Raw genomic sequence first — 21,001 nt, forward strand, 5'->3', positions numbered from 1 at the left:
ATTGTTGCTGTGAAAGAGCTGGTGAAGAAGATGCCTGCTAAACCCCAGAGACCATTAATCAAGTCTGAACTCTGTCTGCAGCGAGGTAACAGCTGCTGTACAATTAAGTGCATCACCCAGGCTTCCTTGATGAGTTAAGTAGGTGGTGGGCTTTAATTATCCCACCTAATGTTCTAAGTCACATAACAAATCATTACAGAGGAAAACCTCAGCAACATGAGAAATCCTTTCAGTGGGTGCTCAGCCCATAACTACACAAATGAGTAACTCCAACTTTCCTCCCACTCAAGCTTGTACTGACGCTTGCTAAGACTGAACGGTTAATTCGAGGAGCAGCAGAGACAGCTGCCCAGGCAGGTGAGCTCTGTGGAAGGAGCAGGAAGACCTGCCAGCACATGGCTGGCGTTACAAAGGAAGACTAGCAGACAAGGTTTGCTTTACAGTGACCAGAAGCTAAAAGAAAGCTGAGTGATGAGAAAAACCTGGAGAAGAGAGAAGCGAGGTTCTTATTATTTAACATATCATAGCACTGAGGAGCCTTCCTTACTTATGTGGTATATGCTGTATAGGTCAAGCAGCAGGGACTCTTCTCCTGGCTGAGGGCCAAACAAGCCATGCATTAAGATACACCTCAATATCATCCTACAGTAAGTACAGTTCCAGTCAGGATGAAATGAAATTATAATCCATTGTTTAAAAAAAAAACAGACAGTATTATGTATTACAGTCTTCATGGTTCTGTGCAGAGAGACATTTCAGGTGAGAGGGAGGTCACACTGCTAACACAAATAAATGCCAACACTGCTTTTCCATGTTAAAAGAAAGAACCTATAACACTGTACGCCAGTCAACTAGTATGAGTTGTCTTGTTGAGAAAGTCAACTTGAGTCTCTACAAACATTTGCTAGTCACACAGCTCCTACAGGGGTAGCATCCTAGGGTGAACTATTTCATTTTAGCTTGCTGGAAGATTGACAGCAGGTATAAGCTGAAGCTCCTCATATAACACAAGCACTGGGTTTCCCTTATGAAGATGGGAAGTAGAGGGCCCAACGCTGATGAGACAGTACACCTGAAGAGAGAAGGGCAGGTCAGGAACATCCAACTGTCCCCTGCATTCCCATTAACTTTGGCACTATGCACACAACCTCCAGCTTGCGTGGCAAAGAGGATCTGCGAGCACCACAGGTAACTGCAGCCTTCCCAAGGCAGCCTCTGAGGTATCAGCAGGTCTTAGGGCCAGGGTGAGTGCAATAGCATCCTTTCGCCTTTAAGATGACAATGAGCTACTGAAACTCCAGGTAGCCCATTATTCTAGTGCCTCTGAGGTTTAGCATCTATTTAAACTGAAGTGTAAACTAAAAGCAGTATGAATTATTTCACTCAAAACAGGAGATTGCACTCCTAAACAATCGTCCCTGGTTTTAATACGTGCAGTGGAGGAGAAGCAAACAAAGTGAGTACATGACACAACTCAAAAATGAGCTTACTACATTCTACTAGTTAATCAAATACCTGCAGTGCTACACATGACCATCCAAAGACAGTCTTCACCAGGGCCAGGAAAGGAACAAATGAACAAATTTTTTCCTTCAGACGTGTCAGCTTTACCTAAAATCCTCATGGTCATCCTGTTTCAGGCAGACTGAAGCTGCACCAGCATATAAGGACAGATCCACCTGACCCACAATCTACCCCAATGCTAGCAGCATCTGGTCTTTCATCTCCAACTCGCAGTTGTGTTACCCTAGCAGAACAGCTGCCTCTTCTCCCACACTTGAAGCTCTCTTCTCTTATAACACTGGGTTTGGAATTTACATTTCAGAAAATAAAACACAAACTTATTGTTAGCTCTGAATATGAACTTTATTTTTAATTTTTAAATATCAGATCATACAGCCTGCTCACCACAGTCCTCTTCGTGGCAAGTAACTTCCATATGAACTCTGAAGGAGGGTGAGGGAAGAAATTAAACCTTTTTTTCCCTGCACACTGCATCATACTCCAGAGTATCTGTTGGGTACACACCTATGGAGATCTATCTCAGCAAATGTCACAGACTCAGTGTTGCTAGGGTCATTTGCTTGCTTAACCTTTGGTGGTGTGTTTGGTTACTGAGTCAAATCTCGATGAGCTGTTCAGCCTGCTAGTGCTATTGCTTCAGCAAAAATAAAACTTGCCCCGGTCTAAATGTAGGTCAGAAAGAAATTCAACAGGATGAGAACAACATCCAAATTTTCCATTGTGAAGCTGCAATGAGATTTTGTATGGAAAAAAAAAATCAGACCACTGTAATTTTACTCGAATGAATGAAAGAAAATCTCACAAGTAATTTGGTACGTGAAGTATCCCACTTACAGCAACACTACGGATCTACAAGGATTTAAAATGTTGTTTTTTGTCACTAGGACTGAACAGATGCTTGGAAGAGTTACTGTTGCATAAAATGCGCAATGGAAGAGAAGCAAAAAGAGCACCGAATTGTAGAAAATACTGCTACTGCTGGGAAAGCAAACAAAAGCCCTTCCTTGAAGGTCTCCCCACATTATCAGTTTCACTCTGTCATTCCATACAGACATAAAAAAAGCATAAGAATTATCTAGCTGATCAGATACATTTCTTTGGTTAAAGAAAAGCAAAACAACTTGCACGGGGGTGGATCACACGAAACCTAAATGCAGACAGCCAGTGATTTAGAAGGGTAAATATTGTAATCTCTGGGAGCAACATGGGGGAAAAAAAAACATTAACATTTAATCATCTCTGGGCTATACAGAACAGTATACTAAATTTTTAATTTAAAGTGAACCAATTCGTTCTGAAAGCCTGACAGTGGTCTTGTCTGAGTCTGAGCCCAGCGGATGGAAGTGAAAGACTTCGTCCACAGCAACACAGCCTTATGAACACAAAGACTGGGAATAACAATCACAGTTATATCTGAGACTACTGATAACCCATCTCATTTTTTAAGTTTTCTTTTCCATCTGCTGAGTAGTTTTAAATATGTTTCTGTCTAACTGTTTCATTCCAGCAGCACATTCATTGGTGCTGGTTCCTATCACCCAGGTCAGCCAGTATGTGGCATGAGTTAAATTCCCCAACACTCCTTTTCTGAAAGAAATACAACGTAAGATTGATTTGAAGCACCATCAACTACTCAGACTCCATATCTTCCAGTAGATGAAAGGCTTCCCAGGCAGTATAAAAGTTTTGATTTTAAAACAAATTCATTTCTTTGCCAAAATGAAGGTAAAAAATAGCAACTAAAGCAGTGGAAATCAGGTAAAATTAGTAGGAAAAAAAGTGTGTACTGTCTCTTAAGCTAAGATTCAGCCTGTTGGTCTCCAGAGGCCACGGGCAGTGGGATCAGCCCAGCCCACGACATTGGGTCCACCAGCACCGCCCATCCGTAGCATAGCCCTTACCGGCTACTCAAAGAAGTTTTCTCCAGATGAAACAACTGTTGCTGGCTACTGCTGACCACGCTGGAACAGTTTTCAGTGGTGATTCAACAGGACTTCCACTTTACTTCACTGACCACATCTGCAAACAAGGGGCAATGATAGCCTTACCCACAGACTAGAATCACTACTTGCAGTGCTTTGTTTATCTCTGCAATCCTTCAGCCTCACAGCCCTGTGATCAAAGACTGCTTTGGGTGACCATTAAATATTTCATGATGAAGAGAAAGTAGACAAGCCTTTGCTTCTGCAATTTCCAATCCTTCTGCAAAAGCCAGATACAATCAAATTGCTTCAATGCATCTGATGCTGAACTCAAGCTACCATCCACTAATACCCAGCAAGAGAGAAACAATTCCCATCCCCCTACTCTTTCTACATTTGCCAGGAAGAAGACAGATTTATTTCTTTAGGATTAAGATTTTGCTATTGGAACAACTGGATATACCAGTACTGTTGCAACAAATCAGCATAAGCCATAATCTTGTTATAAGGCTATGGGACAGATTAATCCACTGAAAAATCTGGTTTGTTCCAATACAAGCTTTTCTCTAGCTGCCAATGCACAGACATCATCTCAGCGAGTCTCAGAAAACCTGTTCAACCCACCGCGGGGAGGAGGAGCACCAATATTTTATACCAGTGCCAAATGGAACGTCGGTGCCGCTGCCTTCAATGGGGAACGCTCCACTGACTTCAGCAACTTTGGCATCTTGATGTATGCTCATATGAAAGCTGGTGGGAAAAAAAAGAACAAGGCTAACAACTCAGATTTCACAGAGTTTTGTTTGTGTTCGTTTCAGGCCTTCAGAACAAACAACCCAGAACGAGAAACCTTACTTTTTATGAACTCAAGCCAAGCAAGTCAAAGCACATCTTTCAACACAGCCTGCTCTCCACTCCCACACGGGGGAGAAAAAATAACAACAGTACAACAATATCTTAACATTTGCATTCTAAAACACAGTGATTTTCTGTCACTGTTGTAATTACTCCCATTAACGCTGAACATTATCAGATGGCACTACAGATTTATCCACTCCGTAGATTTAGCTGTAAGATTGGTCCAACAAGACAATCCATTACCCCAGTTACTTACAAACCACTGCAGAAAGACCCAACAATTCTTTAAACTACTCCTGTATCCTTCAACATGTGAAACAGTGCCCGTTATCATTTTTCATTTATCATGGTATCTTGGACTTTAAGGGGGAAAAAGAAAGATATTTCATCAGAGAATCATCCAATTAATTAGAAAAAAAAAAGGAGATTCTCATGGAAAAGAAGTCCATTCTGAAGTGACCTAAGAACACAAATCTGAAGCTGTAAGAGCAAGGAATCTCACATTAATAATGCTTAGAATGATTACAGATCAGAAGTACTGTGAATGAGAAAGCTTAATAACATTGCAGGCAACACAGGTTCCAACCTACTTTAGTGCTACTGCAGAGAAACAGGAATTTATGCATAGATTCAGTTTGTTTTCCATTTTGAATTCTCATTGCCAAAGTCAAGGAAGAGAGGGTTAAAGCACTTATTTGTCCTTTGCAACCAGAGCACCAAGTCTAGAAATTAAGACCGATAACGGATTGGTAGTGATAAAGGAAATGACAGATCTACCTGACCAAAAAAACAAAACATGGCATTAATGGGATTTCTTAGCAGCGTGCTGCCATCCAAATCAGCTCCTTTAAATACCTCATTAAGAGAGCTGAGGTTTTCCCTTACCAGAGGCAAGCATTCCTCATGCTAGAAAGCTTCTTCTCAGAAGCATCTGTAAATACTGTGAGGGCCACCAGAGGATACACTTCCAAGAGCCTGTTTAACATCAGCTGCCTAGCTGGACAAGCTTAATACTTAAAAGGTGGGAGGTCAGCAGTTAACATTGCACTGTGTGCTTCTACTGGCCTGAGGTTTATTTCCAAGCACAGCAACAAAATGGTTGCTTTAATTGACAAGACAAATTTTAGCTGCTCCAAGGAGCCCCTCATCCCAGGTGCGTTGGCTGGAGTCTGGTCAGGGAGGTCTGGCTGGTGCTCCCTGGATCCAGGATGCCCACAAAAAAACCTTTGACCCTGCCAACCCCGTAGCTGTGAGATCCAGAACGTGATTCTAGATTGCCCTGGCAGACAGAAAAGCAGCCTATTCATTCAGACTTTTCCTGGGCACAGCATGAGAGCTGGGGAGCTGCCTATTGTCAGTGATTTATAATTAGATGATTTTTTTTAAACAGTAGCCAAGCAAGCATGCTCAGCCTTCTCATTATACAGCCCAAGTCCTAAAGAGACACTATGCTCCTTTGTGCTGCATGGCAGTGATCCCTGACTGAACTTAGGGCATCTTGGACAAACTCCCAATTAAAAATAAAGTAGCCAAAAAACGCAGGAGCTCCTCAAGGATAGTTTTCTTTGGCTTTGCAAGAGCTCATCATTGCACTTTAATTTGCCTGCGATTTCTGCAGCAGGGTAGGGATGTAATAAAAACAGCTGGGAGCAAGCAGAAGTTCAGCTCTGCTCTGCAGCCGGGATGCCCGCTGGCTGCTCTCCGAGCTGCCTGGCCCGGGTCCCCACGCTGTCAGATACAGCGCAGGCGCTAATTGATGCGCGCTAATTGGTGCTGGGGGGGCTGCTCTCTGGATGGCAGTTCCAGCAGTGCTACCCCTCCTGCTCCACCTTGTAAAATTCAAGCGCCACTAATGAAAGGGTAATGCCTCTTCAAACGCAGGCTGACCACATACATGCACAGAAATTGTAGGTGTTCAAGGGTAATTAGGCACGGGCACGATTCGGTTATGTTCTGTACAGTATCTGAGCAATATGGGAATATCAACATGAGAAATGCAAGCAGGGCTGCACCTTGTTCCTTCCGGACCGAGAACAATCCTAATCCTGAGTGCAATTCATTCTCATTGTTTCAGAGAGCTCTGCACAAACTGAAAGGTACAAAAAGAACAGCTTTGTTTAAAAAAAAAACATAAGGGATAAGAGAGTAATGTCCCTTTGATAATGGCTTTTATCATCTTAGGAATGTACAAAAAGAAAGCACCCCCTGCAACGAGGGAAAGCTACTTTCAGCGAGCAGCATATAGAAATGACAGTGAAGGAAAACCCATCATGCTTCACTTTCCCCTCGAGGAATAATTTATCTCTGCCCACAGGCTATTCAGTCTCAAGATATTTTGTTCTATATTGACAGGAACACAAATGATATTTGACAATACAACCCATAAAGCGCACAACAGGGATGATCCGATCTCTGGACTGCCCTACATTCAGTTGCAATGGTATAGCAGCTTTGCTACTCATCTCCAGCCACATCCTGGGTTCAGTGACTGCAAGAACACACAGATGTAACAAGTCACATTTTGTATATTCATGCAGAACCTTAATATCTGCCTGATTCACATGCACACCGATGCTTTCTATATTCTACTATGAATATAATGCAGATTCACATTTGGAGACTAGGGTAGGAAAAAAGCCTGGCCATGAGAAAATGACAAACATCTCAGACATGATCACATCAATTAGCCAATACACATTTTATAGCTTCCTTCAGAGAGGAAAAAGGGCATTTTGACCTTTTACTAAATAGAAGCCTGAACAGGACTGTTAAGATAGAAGAAGGAATAATCTAATGTTCTAGTAACTAATCTCTCAGCAAAGAGAGAAACCTGTTTACACACACTGAATTCTCCTCCCAGCTTGTCACATCCCATAACAAGTGGGCAAGGATTACTACAAGCATACAGCGTCTCCACTCACCCACTGTAAGTCAAGCAAGAATCCGGTACTGGTTAAGAGGAGGAAGCATTAGACCAAATCAAGATCGAGTCCTATCAACAAACCCCACTTCAATGAAGCTAAACCAGACAGCAGGTCAACACATGAAAGAGTACAGGATGAGAGAGATGCCATGCTACCTGTACGGATACATGCCTCCTCTCTGCATCAGGGTCCAAAACACCTGCTTCCATTCCACAGCAACTAGCTGCAGGTTGAATTTCTGGTCCCAGTGACTAGGAATGTCCAACGTGGCTGTTCCTGCCTGCTTCCTCAGCTTTGGGAGCAAATCCAGCTATCACTCCTGGTACACACACTGCCACAGACCACACGCTGTCTGGTCCAAGAAACAAGTTCTTGATTCCCATCCTCAATTTCCTCAGAACCAGAGGTTCTTTCTGCTTAGGGTAGAAAGAAGAACCATTTGCCTGGGACCAACAGGACAGAAACAACAGCGCTGCCCCAGAAACACTGGAAGAGGCAAAAGGAAGGACTGTACTACTTCAAAACAAAGGAGGATAAAAGAAAACCTGGAGATAGCACCATCTGCTATTGCTAGGCAGTCCTGGGTGTTTTACCTTAGAACATCCCTGGAAATACCTCCAGATAACTGGTGTTCTGTTCAGGTCCAACAGCACAATAGCAGGCTCAGCAGCCGAGCAAAGGGCACAGACTCCCAGTAAGGCCAACAGGAACAGCTTGGAAGTAACTGCCTAAAATACACACAGCTACCTTTCTCCACTTGTACTCTCAGGTCAATCTTGGACATGCAGTCCCTCTCTTTTCAGGGAAGAGGCAATAAAGTTTTAAAGCAAACAGTTTTAAAAGGCAAATTCATACTGCAAGAAGATTCCCTAGGTCACAGAGGCTGATCACTTCTTCAGTCTCTTCCTAGTGAGCTCTGGAGAAACCATCCTGTAAAAGAGCCAGCAGCATGCAACACTACAGCACCTCCACAAACACCTGATCGAAGACCACAGTAATCCACAACATGAATAGCTTAATTTACTGTCTGTATAATCCAGAGAAGCTATTCACTCTCCATCTGCAACAGAGTTGAGAATATGTTCCTGAAATGCCTTTGAGGATGAGAACTATTACATAGTTATGGGTTACCCCTTCTGGTTAACAGAACTTGCCTGGAAGATAACAGGCAACTCTCCCACCTGCTGAGTCTGGCTGATGACCTTTTAAATACCCTATCCCTGAGAGGCACCTATTACGCACTGCTCAAACAGCAACCTAAAACCCAAGAAAAGAAACAAAAACAAGTGTGAGAGAACACATTATTTTATCTTAGGATTAGAGGGAATGGCTTCAAGCTGTGCCAGGGAAGGTTCAGGCTGGACATTAGGAAATATTACTTCTCTGAAAGGGTGGTCAGGCACTGGAATGGGCTGCCCAGAGAGGTGGTGGAGTCACCGAGCCTGGTGGTGTTCAAAGAGCATTTGGATGTTGTGTTGAGGGACATGGTTTAGCGGGAACCATTGGTGAAGGGCGAATGGTTGGACTGGATGATCCTGTGGGTCTTTTCCAACCTTAGTGATTCTATGATTCCATGATTCTATCTTCTTGGAATTCTCAAGGCCTCACAACAATTCCCTACGCTATCCTGCAGAAGAAATCACTTATTTTTTTCCCGTACCAGTAATGCAGAAAACATCTTGTGAATAAACAGGTTAGGGCTGTTGCTCCCTAGGCTCTCCAATTAGTTATATCCTCCTTCAACTGGCCCAGGTGCCCTAGGATACAGAGTGGAGCCACAGCCTCGTACAGTGTGCCCTTGCACAGCACCACACGTGAGCCACTGCTGCTCATGCCTCAGACCCATGTCATCTTTGTTAAAACTGCTGCCTAGCAAGTTATCTTCTCACCCAGAACACATGGGAGTTCTGTCATGATCACAAAGACACAAAGCAGAGAAGGTCATGATGCATACGACCCTGTCAGAGAGGCTTTTCATTCCCTCACTTTACCGAAAGCCATCCAACCCCCTGCTCTGGGCAGGGACACCTCATACCAGCGCAGGCTGCCCAGAGCCAATCCAACCTGGCCTTGAACACCTCCAGAGTTCAAGGAGCACCCAGATTCTCTGGGTAGCCTGTGCCAGTTTGGGAGCAGGGGAAGAAAACAGGGAGGTAATGCCAGGAGGGGAATCAACACACATCTTTCCACACTAGAAAGCTTACTCCTGGCTACACCAAATCTCCTGATAGCACTTTGTGCACAATCTCACCGGCCACAACGAAGCTTGCTGCTTTTCACAGTCAAGTCACCATGGGCTCCTTTGCTGAGACCTCCCAACCCACAACCCCAGCAGCCCCCAGGGCTCAGTGCAGGCCTGTGCCATAGCTCAATTCAGGGGCTGTCTGCATTTTGCAAGGCTCAGACTCAGCGCTCTCCACACGAGGGACCTGGTCTGGGAACCAGATGTCAGCCTTCTCATTCGTCCTTCACACAAACCAAACACCAAGGCAGAGCACAGGAGGTGGCAGGCCTCCACACACTGCCTGCCCCAGCAGGGCCCCATCAGCTCCAGTCCCAATGGGGCCATACCAGAGGCACTGGGGCAGGGCAGCTCTGCTGGCTGGTGCTAGGCCTCAGCCAGCTATGCTGGTGCACTGGCAAGGCCACAGTGTTAGGAATTTTATGCTGATGTGCACACCAACACAAAGACCCGAAGGCAGAGACAGCCCCATTCTCAGCAGAGATGCACTCTTCAATGAGCTCACACATAACAGCAATATAAAATTATGTCTTTAAATTACGGTGTCAGTTGCTCAAATCAGTAGACGTGCCTCACAGATGAAGGCACAGTGAAGTGAGCTCCACAAGCTTTTCATACTACAAATGACACGAAGAAAGCAGACTGCAAATGCTACATGAAATTCATTCCAACGGAGAGAACCACACAGAGCACAAATTTCAGACTCGAAATATTGGCTCACTGAGTTTTAGGCAGGTTGTTCTTTGAGTCATACGCAATGCACACTAAGATGATGCATATTTTCCTATAGGGGAGGAACTTAAGCTTCCCTAATCCAGCCAACTTGTTACTCCTAATGCCAAGAGGAAACACAGCAACACCCATGCCTTGTGCTGCTGACAAACCACTGCAGGAACGATGGGAACACGCTGCTCACAACGTGCACAGGATCCTGGGGCATCACACCATGCTGTCCAACGCCTCCTGCACTGCTTCCTGGCACACTCCCTTGGGTCGCCTTCACGGTGCTGTTACAGGGATCACCAACCCATGCAGCCACTGCAGCAGGAACACCTAGTCCCAGAACAGTACCTACAGACAAAGCTTAAGAAACAAAGCCCTTCTTTCCTACACATGTATCATTCCTCAATACCACATTTTGCAACAAGAGCATGTGATTCACTGCACCTCATCTGTTCTGAGATCAAGAGTTTTTACTAACTGTTTAGGACACCTTAATTCTTTTGATTTTATCTACATCTTGTGCCATACCTAAAAGCTATATGTAATTAAAGCTTAAGAAGCCAAGCCACTAAGTATCCCCTACTACTCTGTCCCTGGATTTAAAGTTGCAGCTCTTGAATTCCAGTTATAAAGAGACAAACAGTGCTTCATCACCCAATATCCGAACTACAGAACTGTCCAGGAAGTTTGTTACCATGCGTACATAGAAGCTTTGCCTAACAGAGTCAGAAATTTGGAAGCAGGAACCACAATCTAGAAGTTGTACATCATGTACAGTAGCAAGAAATCTGAAAATTTATTAAGTATGCAATAAATAAGGGGATGGTAATTACCTGCATCTTAGCTGCCCTATAGCAGCACTACTGGGTCCAGTGTAGCGCAAACAGCACACAGTACACACAAAACCACTGCCAAATATGAAAGTAGTTAAAAAAAAATTGATTTTAGGTGTAAAGCAGGTATGCTGCTGAACTTATGTGTCTCATCTGAAGCCAGTGGTACTCCTGGGAGCAGGTGTTGCCAAGCTACTGGACTCCATCTCCAGCAGGGCACTGTAATCTTGACAGACACCGTTTGGTAGCTGCAGATTTTAAATGAATTAAAAGCTTTTTCACTAAAACGTTCCTGGAACACATCTCAGCCAACAGGGGAAAAAGAAAAACAACAACAAAAAACAACCACCAGTGCCAGTGGTTAGCAGCAACCTGTCAATTCTGTCTTCATTTGATCGTCTTGGTGGAAATACAGCAGACCATGAGGCAAAGGAGGAAACAGGGGAAAGCAAGGCGATGTTTCTGATATTTTAACACAGTGGCAGAATATATAGCAACTGGAGTTTCAAAGCTGCTCAGCACCTAAGGAAGAAATCAAGCCATGTGGCTGAAACATATTTCAGGATGGGTAGGTTACAAAAAATAAATAAGTCAAAATTTAGTCTATCTGCACAGAGTACAACTGTCACCTACCAACACAGCACGCAGCAGTCAGCCATACCGTGAGTGGGAGGTCAGATCACAGCATCTGCTCAAAGCCTCAGTACATCTAAAGTCCCTTTTCTGGTCTACTTGAAAGCCACGTCCCACCCCCACGTGACTCACACCCCCTCACACCAACAGCAAGCTACCGAGGCGCTCTGCAGCATCTTCCTGAGAGAAGGAGGTCACTCAGGACAATCAAAGCAGAGGCAGCAGCACCCAGAACAGAAAGAATAAGATTCTTTGTAGTTCCCAAGCATTGTGTGGCTGCACAGACAACCCACATTTGTGGACTGATGCAACATGAAATTGTCATTGTGTACAGGGCCAAGATGTTCTCTTCAGTACTATCTTCTTTGATAAGCTGCAAGGGTGCTCGGTTTCAACTTATTTGGAACTGGGATAAGCCCCACAGTAATGTGCTGCAGGAAACAAAAGGCCACTGAGAGTACCGGAGCAGAAGGACGTCAAAGGGAAAGGCTGCAAAAAGGGGAGAGAAAAAGGGAACCTGAATACTTACAATAAATAAAATCTCTTCGTCCCCAGGAGCAGTAGCAGCAGCAGCACAAACTCACTATTCAGCCCAGCGCTGCTCTTCACAAGAGTTCTGCCAGGACTAAGGAATCACCTTTATAAATAGATTGCTGCCTATTACATAGGTTTTTTTTCCCTTCTTTCTGGCCACTATTTCTGTCATTTCACCTTAAAGGAACCACGCATTTACAGAAAAGAACTTCCTTCTGAGTCTTAATGGCTTGTAGTGATCCTCCAGAAAAAAAATAAATCACTGTTGTTTTTTCATAGCACACAGCAGGGAATCACTTCTCCACCAGCTGAGGGCTTCCCCAGCCCGGCCAAGTGCCACATCTGATCACTACAGAGTATTTCCCTGACACGCTATTAGAGCACGTACCAATGTGTTCATTCCTTGGGGAAAAAAAGAAGTTGCACCAGAGGATCACATGCCCTCTTAATCCCAGAAACTTCAGTCTTCATAGACGAGGCCTGGATTTCTGTGAACTCTTTGCAGCCAATCCGTGGGTCACAGCTCTCTGCTGGCAGCCTGCTTCTTGGCTGCACAGCAGTAGCAGCAGGGTGAAAGGGAGCCCCACCAAGCGCAAGAGCAAGCAGTGAGCTGACATAGGAACGCTCAGCCTGAAGGTCAGCTCTGTGCAAAACAACGTTTTCCAGATCTTAACCTCGATAGCACTTCTCTTCTACCCTCCAAAGTTATCCTACAACAATAACTACCAGGAAAGCAAAGTGTTGAAATAATCACACTCAGCATCACTTCAGCATTACAGATTAGCAGAAAACAGTCGTGTTTTCAGTTTTTGCCTTTGCTACTCTGGATCCAAAACCAGCCATCCCGAGCCTCCTTGTGCAACCACCTGCATGTTCTCAGTTCAACTATGCACACCTCCAGCCATAAGGCCACAGCCAAGCTCAGACATGAACCTTTTGTGCTGCGGGTTCCCAGTGCTAAGTACTCTTTCAGAAGCTTTGTGTTTGAGTTGCCTTCTGGAAACATTTAGGCTGTTATATATACTGGAAAAACATTCCTCTCAGGAGCAACACCATTTGCTCTACTTGTTCAGTCGATGTTTAACAACATTCACCAGAAAAATATTAAAACACAAAGCTGACTAAAGTGAACATGCAGGCATTAGCCACCTTCAAAATGGCCATCTCAAAAACTTGGCATCCAAAAGGAAAACTGGAATCCAACTAAACAAGTCCTAGAATTTCACCTGAGAACCAGAGGCTGACCAATTTATCATTTAAGGATAGATAAGGTAGGCACTGCTGCCTAAGTGCTCCCACCTGCACCTTGATGCAGCAAGAGACTACCTCCTTCCATCCCACCTTTATCCCATGTCATCCAGAAAAATCCTCCCTTCTTGCACAGGACCAAGTTTAGTGCACATCAATATTTCATAACTTCATCCTGTCAAGAAATCAAACTGAACTACTTAAGGGCACTCTTCCAGGAGATGCACATCTTAACTCCAAGCATGAAACCACATTCATCATAACCCTTCTCCCCCTTCCAACTGCAAAGCCTGAAGGTGAGGCAGCAGTGAAAAACTCCAGATCTTGTGTGTGTATAATGTAAGAGCATTACCCACGGTGCACTATACTCCATTAAAAAACGCAGAAACAATGCAGCAAGGCTGGTCTCTTGTGAAGAAAATACACCTTCAGCATTTCAGTCCCCCAGTACCTCCCTGGTCCTACACAAGAAATGAACTCCATACCAGCACCTGACGATGATCAGACAACCAGCCTGAAAAACAATCAGCTGCTAGGACAGAGCAGCCAACCATGAAGACAGAGGATCACTGAATGCCTTCGTTTGGAAGGGACCTCAAAGATCATACTGTTCCAACCCCCCTGCCATGGGCAGGGCTGCCCCCCACTAGCTCAGGCTGCCCAGGGCCCCATCCAATCTGGCCTGAACAACTGCAAGGATGGGGCACACACAGTTTCTCTGGGCATCCAGTGCCAGTGCTTCACCTCCTTCTGAGTAAAGAATTTCCTCCTAACATCTAATCTAACTCCCTCCCCTGCTTTTAGTTCAAAACTCTCTCCCCTTGTCCTGTCAAGGACAGAGGGTGTCTGAAGATAGATAGCACCACATGCAGTGCATGCAGTTCCCACCAACCTCAACAGGAGCTCAGCTCTTCAGGAACAGAACAGGTCACTTCCACACCAGTACTGCACTGATGTGCTGGCGACTATCTGCAAGCTGTACCTTCAGTGGCATGGAAATGAAAGTTATACCCTAACCTGCCCACGGCATAGGATTACACACACTTGAAACAGATTTTGCACTTCCTTCAGTACCACATCAAGAAATTCTGACAGAACTCTACTTGGCAGCTTTGCAGGACGAAGACAAGCATGCAGGTTGAGCTCCCAGGACAGGAGCTGCTCCAGTCACCTGCCAACACACTGCACGCTCCCAGCTCATCTCCTCAGGACACCATGCACTGATTCGTGCCTGCTTCCTCTTGTTGCAAGACAGCTTCCCTTGAAGATAGGAAAAGCATCCTCTTCGTACCACTGAGACCACAGCGTCTGAGTTCTTTATAAAATATTGATCTGTCTGCCATCTGCAGTCCCTTAACTTAAAAGGTGCATCTGCATGAGGAGGGAAAGCAGGCCTGAGAGCCTTTGTCTGTTCCCTGCAGCAGCTGCCTCTGTCTGGGCATCCCAGGACATGGTCACAGAGAGCCCATGACTGCCCAGATCCACCCACATAGCGATGTGCTTCAGGCGTGCACAGGGGACAAGCAGCCCTTGCACAAAACCAGCAACACTTCTGCCTCTGGGAAATTCTTCTCACCAGGTCTGGCACAAGACACCCTCCAAAAACGCATCCAAAAAAGGGCTGGAGGGGAAAAGATTGCTCACCTCTGAGCATCCACAGTGCACTCCCAGCTCCCTCCAGAGGGAGCGATTCATGAGAAAGCAGGAGGCTGGGAAGGAGCCTGACACACAGAGAAGGAAATCAGTAAGTCATCAATACATGTGCCCTGCTAGAGCCTGAACGGCTGCCAGGAATTGCAAGTGAATTGATAGCCTTAAGTGCAGTGACTGGAGGCCATCTTGGCTGCTTCAGGGACAGGAGGTACTACCACAGGAGGAACTCCTTCACACAGCAGCTTTGCCACTATCGCAGGACAGCGTAGGTTTGGCAGCACGAAGAGCAGCCAGCTGCAGCTAAAATGGCAGAGCAGCTTTCTCCAGCCCGCAGCTCTGGGCAAAGGCTGGGAAGCGTGCCGCACAACCAAGGGACAAAGTCAAAAAGCTCTGGCTGGGATTGCTGCAGGGTTATGGGAACTGCAGTTAAGCAATAACCCAGCCCCGGTCCTGCCTAGCACACGGGGAGCAGCAGCGCGCAGCGCCCACGCTCCTTTTCCACTTTCCAAACCGACAGAAAACTTTGCGAGAGCTCCGATCTGTTCCATCGAGCAGCTGCAAGGCCGCTTCATACGCTAACGAAGCGCAGAGCCCGGACACGTATCCGAATTTTCAGTTATCCTCTGCGTTCCTTCAGGGATGGGAAAGCAGGACGGTTTCAAGGAGCCGCGGTGCAACGCTGTCGCGAAGCAGCAACGCGAGCCTCCGGAGAAGCCCCCGCGCTGCCCAACCACTGAGCGCTGCCTCCTCAGCGGGCACCGCCGCCACCCAGGCCGGCTCCTCATCCCCCGGGCGGGAGGCACACGCGCACCGATTCGCGCAGGTGGGCGCCCGAGGGAACGAAGAGCAGTAAGAAGTTGTCCGGGGGCCGTGCAGGTTCCTCGCGTCACCCCTCGTTCTCACAGCTCCGCCGCTTTCCAAGCGAGCGGTGACAGGCGATGTGCCCGGCTCCGCCGTGAGATATTCCCCCCTCCCTCGGCCCTGCTGCAGCATCGCGCCACCACGCCGGCTCTCCTCTCGCACCGCTCTAACCTGGGCTGGCAGCGAGCAGCTCCCCGCACCCCGTCGCATTTCGCTCAGCCGTGAGCCCGGGCCCCGCGGCACTGCCGACACCGGAGCCCCGCGGCCGCCCCCGGCGCTGGTGAGAGCGGCCCGACCCCCGCGCGGCCCCGCCGCCCGCCCCACGCACCGCTGTCCAGCCGGGCGATCTGCGGGAGGCGGTAGGTGCTGACGAGCAGGTCCAGGGGGACGGCCACCGCGCTCCACTTCACGTCCTTCAGGCTGAAGCCCAGCGAGGAGCCGGGGTCCATCTTCCCGCCTGGCCCGGGCAGGGCAGCGGCGCGGAGGGGAGGGAACCGGGCGGGCAGCGCCTGCGGGGTCGCTCCCACCCGGCGGGACGGCGGCGGAAGGGAGGGAAGAGGGGAAGGCAGCTCGCCGCAGCTCAGCGCCGGCTACCGCCGCGGGACATGCCGGACTAGGCAGAGGGGGAGGCCCGCCGAGCGGCCAACGCTGCTCCCGCCGCCCCCCGGCATCGGCTGGGGCCGCCCGCCGCCGCGCCTGGCCCAGGAAGCGCCATCCCAGCACTGACTAATCAACAGGGTGCGAGCAACGCCTGCGCAGCTGCCGCTCCGAAAAGGAAAGTGCCGGGCTGCCGGCCCGGCGGGGCGCGCCGCCGCCCGGCCCGGCCCTCTCACTCCACCCTCCGACCGCTCGCCCGACGTGCAGGGGCGGGGCGGGGCGGGGCGGGGCGGGGCGGCCGCCGCGGGCTGCAGGTGGGCGCGGGCGCGGGCGCTGCGTGACCCCACATCTGGAGCTGCCGTCCGGAGCTGTGGGGCGCTGACGGCGCGGGTTCGGGGCTCGCGTCAGGAACGGAGCTAACACCAGACCGAGAGTCTGTGCGTGTGCGTTTACGCTTAGAGTTAGCAGTCGGCCTTTTTAGCGTAGCGAAGTTCATCCTACGTTAAAAAAAAAAAATCTAATTATATATCAACTTTATTATTTTAGTTTTCACTCATCGACCACAAATGGATGTTTCAAGAATGAAGAGCGGTGCACAGGCACTGTAAAAGGATCTCTGGTGTATTTATACCGCTGTCACTGCATGCGTTGGTATTGTGTACCCTGTTCAGTTCTCTTAACAAAACAGAAAGTCAGCTGCTCGTTCTCCTTTCTCAACGCCCTGTGTGATTGGGCCCCTCACGACAAAGACACCGAGGCCCCAGAGTGTGTCCAGAGAAGGGCAGTAAATCTGTGAGGGGTCTGAAGCACAAGTCTGACGGGGAGCGGCTGAGGGAACTGGGATTGTTCAGTCTGGAGGAGGCTCAGAGGAAACCTTATTGTTCTCTATAGCCCCCTGAAAGGAGGTTGTGGTGAGCTGGGAGTCAGCCTCTTCTCCCAGGTTAACAGTGATAGGATGAGAGGTGATGGCCTTAAGTTGCACAAGGGGAGGTTCAGGTTGGATATTAGGAAAAAATTTCTTCTCCAAAAGAGTGCTGAAGCATTGGCGCAGGCTGCCCAGGGAGGTGGTGCAGTCACCGTTCCTGGAGGTGTTCACAAACTGTGTGGACGTGGCACTGAGGGCTGTGGTTAGTGGGCACGGTGGGAATGACAGTTGGTCTAGGTGATATTTGTGGTCTTTTCCAACGTTAATGATTTGGTGATGCTATGAAGTCTTATGTGACCTCCACAAGGTCAAACTGGGTGTTAGGAAAAGGTTCTTCACCAGAGAGTGGTCAGGCACTGGAACAGGCTCCCCCAGGGTCGTGGGCACTGAGCTGCTGGAGTTCAAGGAGTGTTGGACAACACACTCAGACAAAGGGCTTGGATTCAGGTGGTTCTGTGTGCAACCAGGGGTTGGAATTGGTGATCCATGTGGATCCCTCCCAACTCTGGATATTTTTTGATAAAACAAAATGTTTTTCTACCCCCCATAGCTCCTTATCTGCCTGCAGCCCCCACCACCACCCCTTGCTCCTCCTGTCCTGTATCAGGCCCAGCCATAGCTGCATGCTATGTGGCTGCTGCCAGCAGCACAAGAACAAGGAGAGCTGAGACAGATCTGCTCTTGTTCTGCTTGGCTGCAGACAGACTATGTCCATGCTCTAAGATGAAATGACGACTATGGAAGCCAGAGGGGGTGACACAAACCCAAGTTAACTTGCCTTAAAGGGGTCTGGGTAGGGGTTTCCCACCCCTATGAAAGTCCTTCATTCTCTAAACTCGGTCCTGGTGCTGTTAGCTTCCACTTACCGGAATTGTTAGCTTCACAAATATGAGACACTGGATTTTTTTTATTTTTTCTTTTCAAAGTTGCTTCCTTTTTATGAAGTTTGCAGAATGCTTTGAACTACTTCAGTGAATTGAGCTATTGAAGTGCAAAGTGATATAATAGCTAAAAGCACCGCTGTCAGAATATGGAAAGCCAAAGTATGGTTTTAACTTGTTTAGGGTTGCCAAGGTTTTGATGCGTAAGGTGAAGCAGATCAGGTCAGACTGGGATTCACTAGGACCAGGAGCACGGGTCTGTCAAGAAGTGGCTTTAAAAGCAATCCCAGCCCACGTTAATTTCGGGACAGACACAGCCTCACCTCACAGGCTTCTCTCAGGCATCACACAGCACTGCTGCCTGGGCAGAAACATTTCTCCCACAGAATCACAGAATCAGAGGTTGGAAGAGACCTTTGGGGATCACCAAGTCCAACCTCCTGCTAAAGCAGGCTCCCTACAATAGTTTGTCCCTCGGTTACTGCTAATTTTTCTTTACAGATTACTTTCACCTTCAGATTTAGGAGTCATACATCTATTCTTCATATATAGCCATGCCAGTGTCATCTCTCACCAGTAGAAACCTGACCTCTTCTTACCCATTCCACTGGAACAGGATGCATATTTTTAAATACAACTTAGAGATACCATCTAAATTTCATTTAGTTATTTCCAGGCAAAAATAAATCATGAAGCCTATTATTATTTAACTGTCTTACTGGAGCTCTTAAATTGACTTTGTAATGTGTCCTACCTGTACTGTAGCTGAACCTTCTTGAAGTATGTTTTACTATTGCATACAAAGTATTCAAATCACCAGAACATAAGAATCTCACAACTCTTTCTTGTGTTAACTGTACCTTATGCATAATTAACACTTCAGATATAACCATTTCTCTGATGTTTAGCAATGTCTCAGTCATTCAGGGATGTCTTACCCAAGTCTCCTGCTGGTGCTGCAAAATACTAACAGAGCCACCATAGAATCATAGAATCGCTAAGGTTGGAAAAGACCCACAGGATCATCCAGTCCAACCATTAACAACCAGATCTTTAGAGAAATGAATGTTGTCAGATCCTCTCCAGGACAGGGGCCTCAGTTATGCTGTATCACAGTTTTTGTGCATGTGCCTTCCAGGCAGCAATCAGAGACATTTTTTTCTATGTATGTACAGAAAATGGTAGCCACAAAGCCACACGGAGTGGCAGGGGGACTCAAAACCTATTCTTCAAAGCATTCTGAATTGACTGGGTCTCATGTTGATTTCTCAACATACTTCTGTACCAGGCATAAAACAAGCAAACAAACAAACAAAAAACCATTATATTTATTCAATTGCCAATAAAATGATTTTTAAAGCATTCAAGGTGATCATCAGTTCATAGCTATGTCAAGATGGAAATGGAGCTGTATGAAATGAAATGGTTTTAGTGTGCATCTGCTAGCTTGCTTTATACTGTAGAAAGCATACACTAAATGGATTTCCGAGCCTCATACTGTAAGCTTCATGTGAAGCCACTTCTGTCAGCCTTTCTTTCATTACCCATGAAGTGGCATTCCTTCTTCCTACATGACTTGCCCCTTTATCAAAGGCCTGATTAGCAGAATTTACAAGTCTGGTGGAAAACAATAGGAGATACAGTAGTCATTTCAGAATCTGATCCTGAATGCCAACCTTTCTCTGAGGTGATAGAGGAGCTCGAAGAGAACAATGTTTGATATAGTTGACAACTGTGAATCTCTTGTTTTGAAAAAGAATGCTATTCCTGCTCTACTGATAAAATCCAAGTAACCTTTGCTCATGCAAAGTATTCTGAAGAGATTTGAGCAGCCTGATACATTTGTTGTTGCTCGGGAACCTAAGTATTTGCACCTCCCTAAGATGGGTCAGTGACTGCATAGTACCTAAGCTGATGTAACAGAAAACACAGTAAAATTAAATAACATAGTAGGAATTCCTATTATACAGAGAAACAACAAAACCCCTGCTACCCAACCTGACCCTCTTTTGTTGATTTATAAGGAAGAGGATGAGGAACCCAATAGAGACACAAACTCTGAGAGCCAGTAGCAAAGCTTGTGTGAGTTCAGGACAGCTTAAAGTTCAGCAGAGATCCACTGCTGAAGGCAGAACTGCACAATTTGGTCAGCACAGAGGATGGCAAGGAAGTGAACTAACTTGGCAGTATCAGGAGATTTTTCAATGACGTGAAAGAAAACAAAAAGCAGGTCAAATTAGTGAATTATGAATAAACATGTTAAACAACTGGAATTAAAAGATAACAAGGAAGCTGTAAAAAAAAGTACTGTGAGAAGACCAAGGAATTAACTGATCAATGATTCTATAGAGGGAGAAATCTGTTTAATTATCACATAATCACTGATGACACTGAGACATCCTAATGTCTTAAACCTTTGTCTTCATTTAAAGGCAGATATGATTTCACTGCTAGCAAAGAACTAACAGCTTAAGCTAGAAGAATGAAGAAATATCCTGGAAAATACTTGTATAAACAAAAGATTTTTGATAGACTGGATATGATGAAATTCCCGGAGGGTACAAGCAGTGTTAGAGCCGCCAGTGATTAATGCCAAGAATAAACAGAGAATGAGTGAGATTCCACGAAACTGGAAAAGGAAAA

General features: G+C 46.5%; 1 protein-coding gene across 6 annotated transcripts in view; it reads right to left on the reverse strand.

Moving 5' to 3' along the window:
- GAREM1 (GRB2 associated regulator of MAPK1 subtype 1) overlaps positions 1–16,679 on the reverse strand; it is a 102,832-nt gene extending 86,153 nt beyond the window's left edge. For 2 of the 6 annotated variants that reach the window (XM_040695682.2, XM_025147917.3), the window contains exons 1-3: positions 16,284–16,679; positions 4,071–4,196; positions 3,426–3,543 (exon numbers count right to left, since the gene is read on the reverse strand). Coding sequence is in view for 2 of the 6 variants with exons in the window: in XM_419182.7 (XP_419182.2) it covers positions 16,284–16,404 (121 nt within the window). In the remaining 4 variants the exon portion in view is untranslated. Of the gene's footprint in view, positions 1–3,425; positions 3,544–4,070; positions 4,197–15,085; positions 15,163–16,283 lie in introns of all 6 variants that reach the window. The other 4 variants (XM_025147918.3, XM_015282607.4, XM_025147916.3 and 1 more) reach the window with 4 other exon arrangements.
- Between the last annotated feature and the right edge of the window lie 4,322 nt (positions 16,680–21,001).

Source organism: Gallus gallus, chromosome 2, assembly GCF_016699485.2.
Source record: "Gallus gallus isolate bGalGal1 chromosome 2, bGalGal1.mat.broiler.GRCg7b, whole genome shotgun sequence".
Taxonomy (NCBI): Eukaryota; Metazoa; Chordata; class Aves; order Galliformes; family Phasianidae; genus Gallus; species Gallus gallus.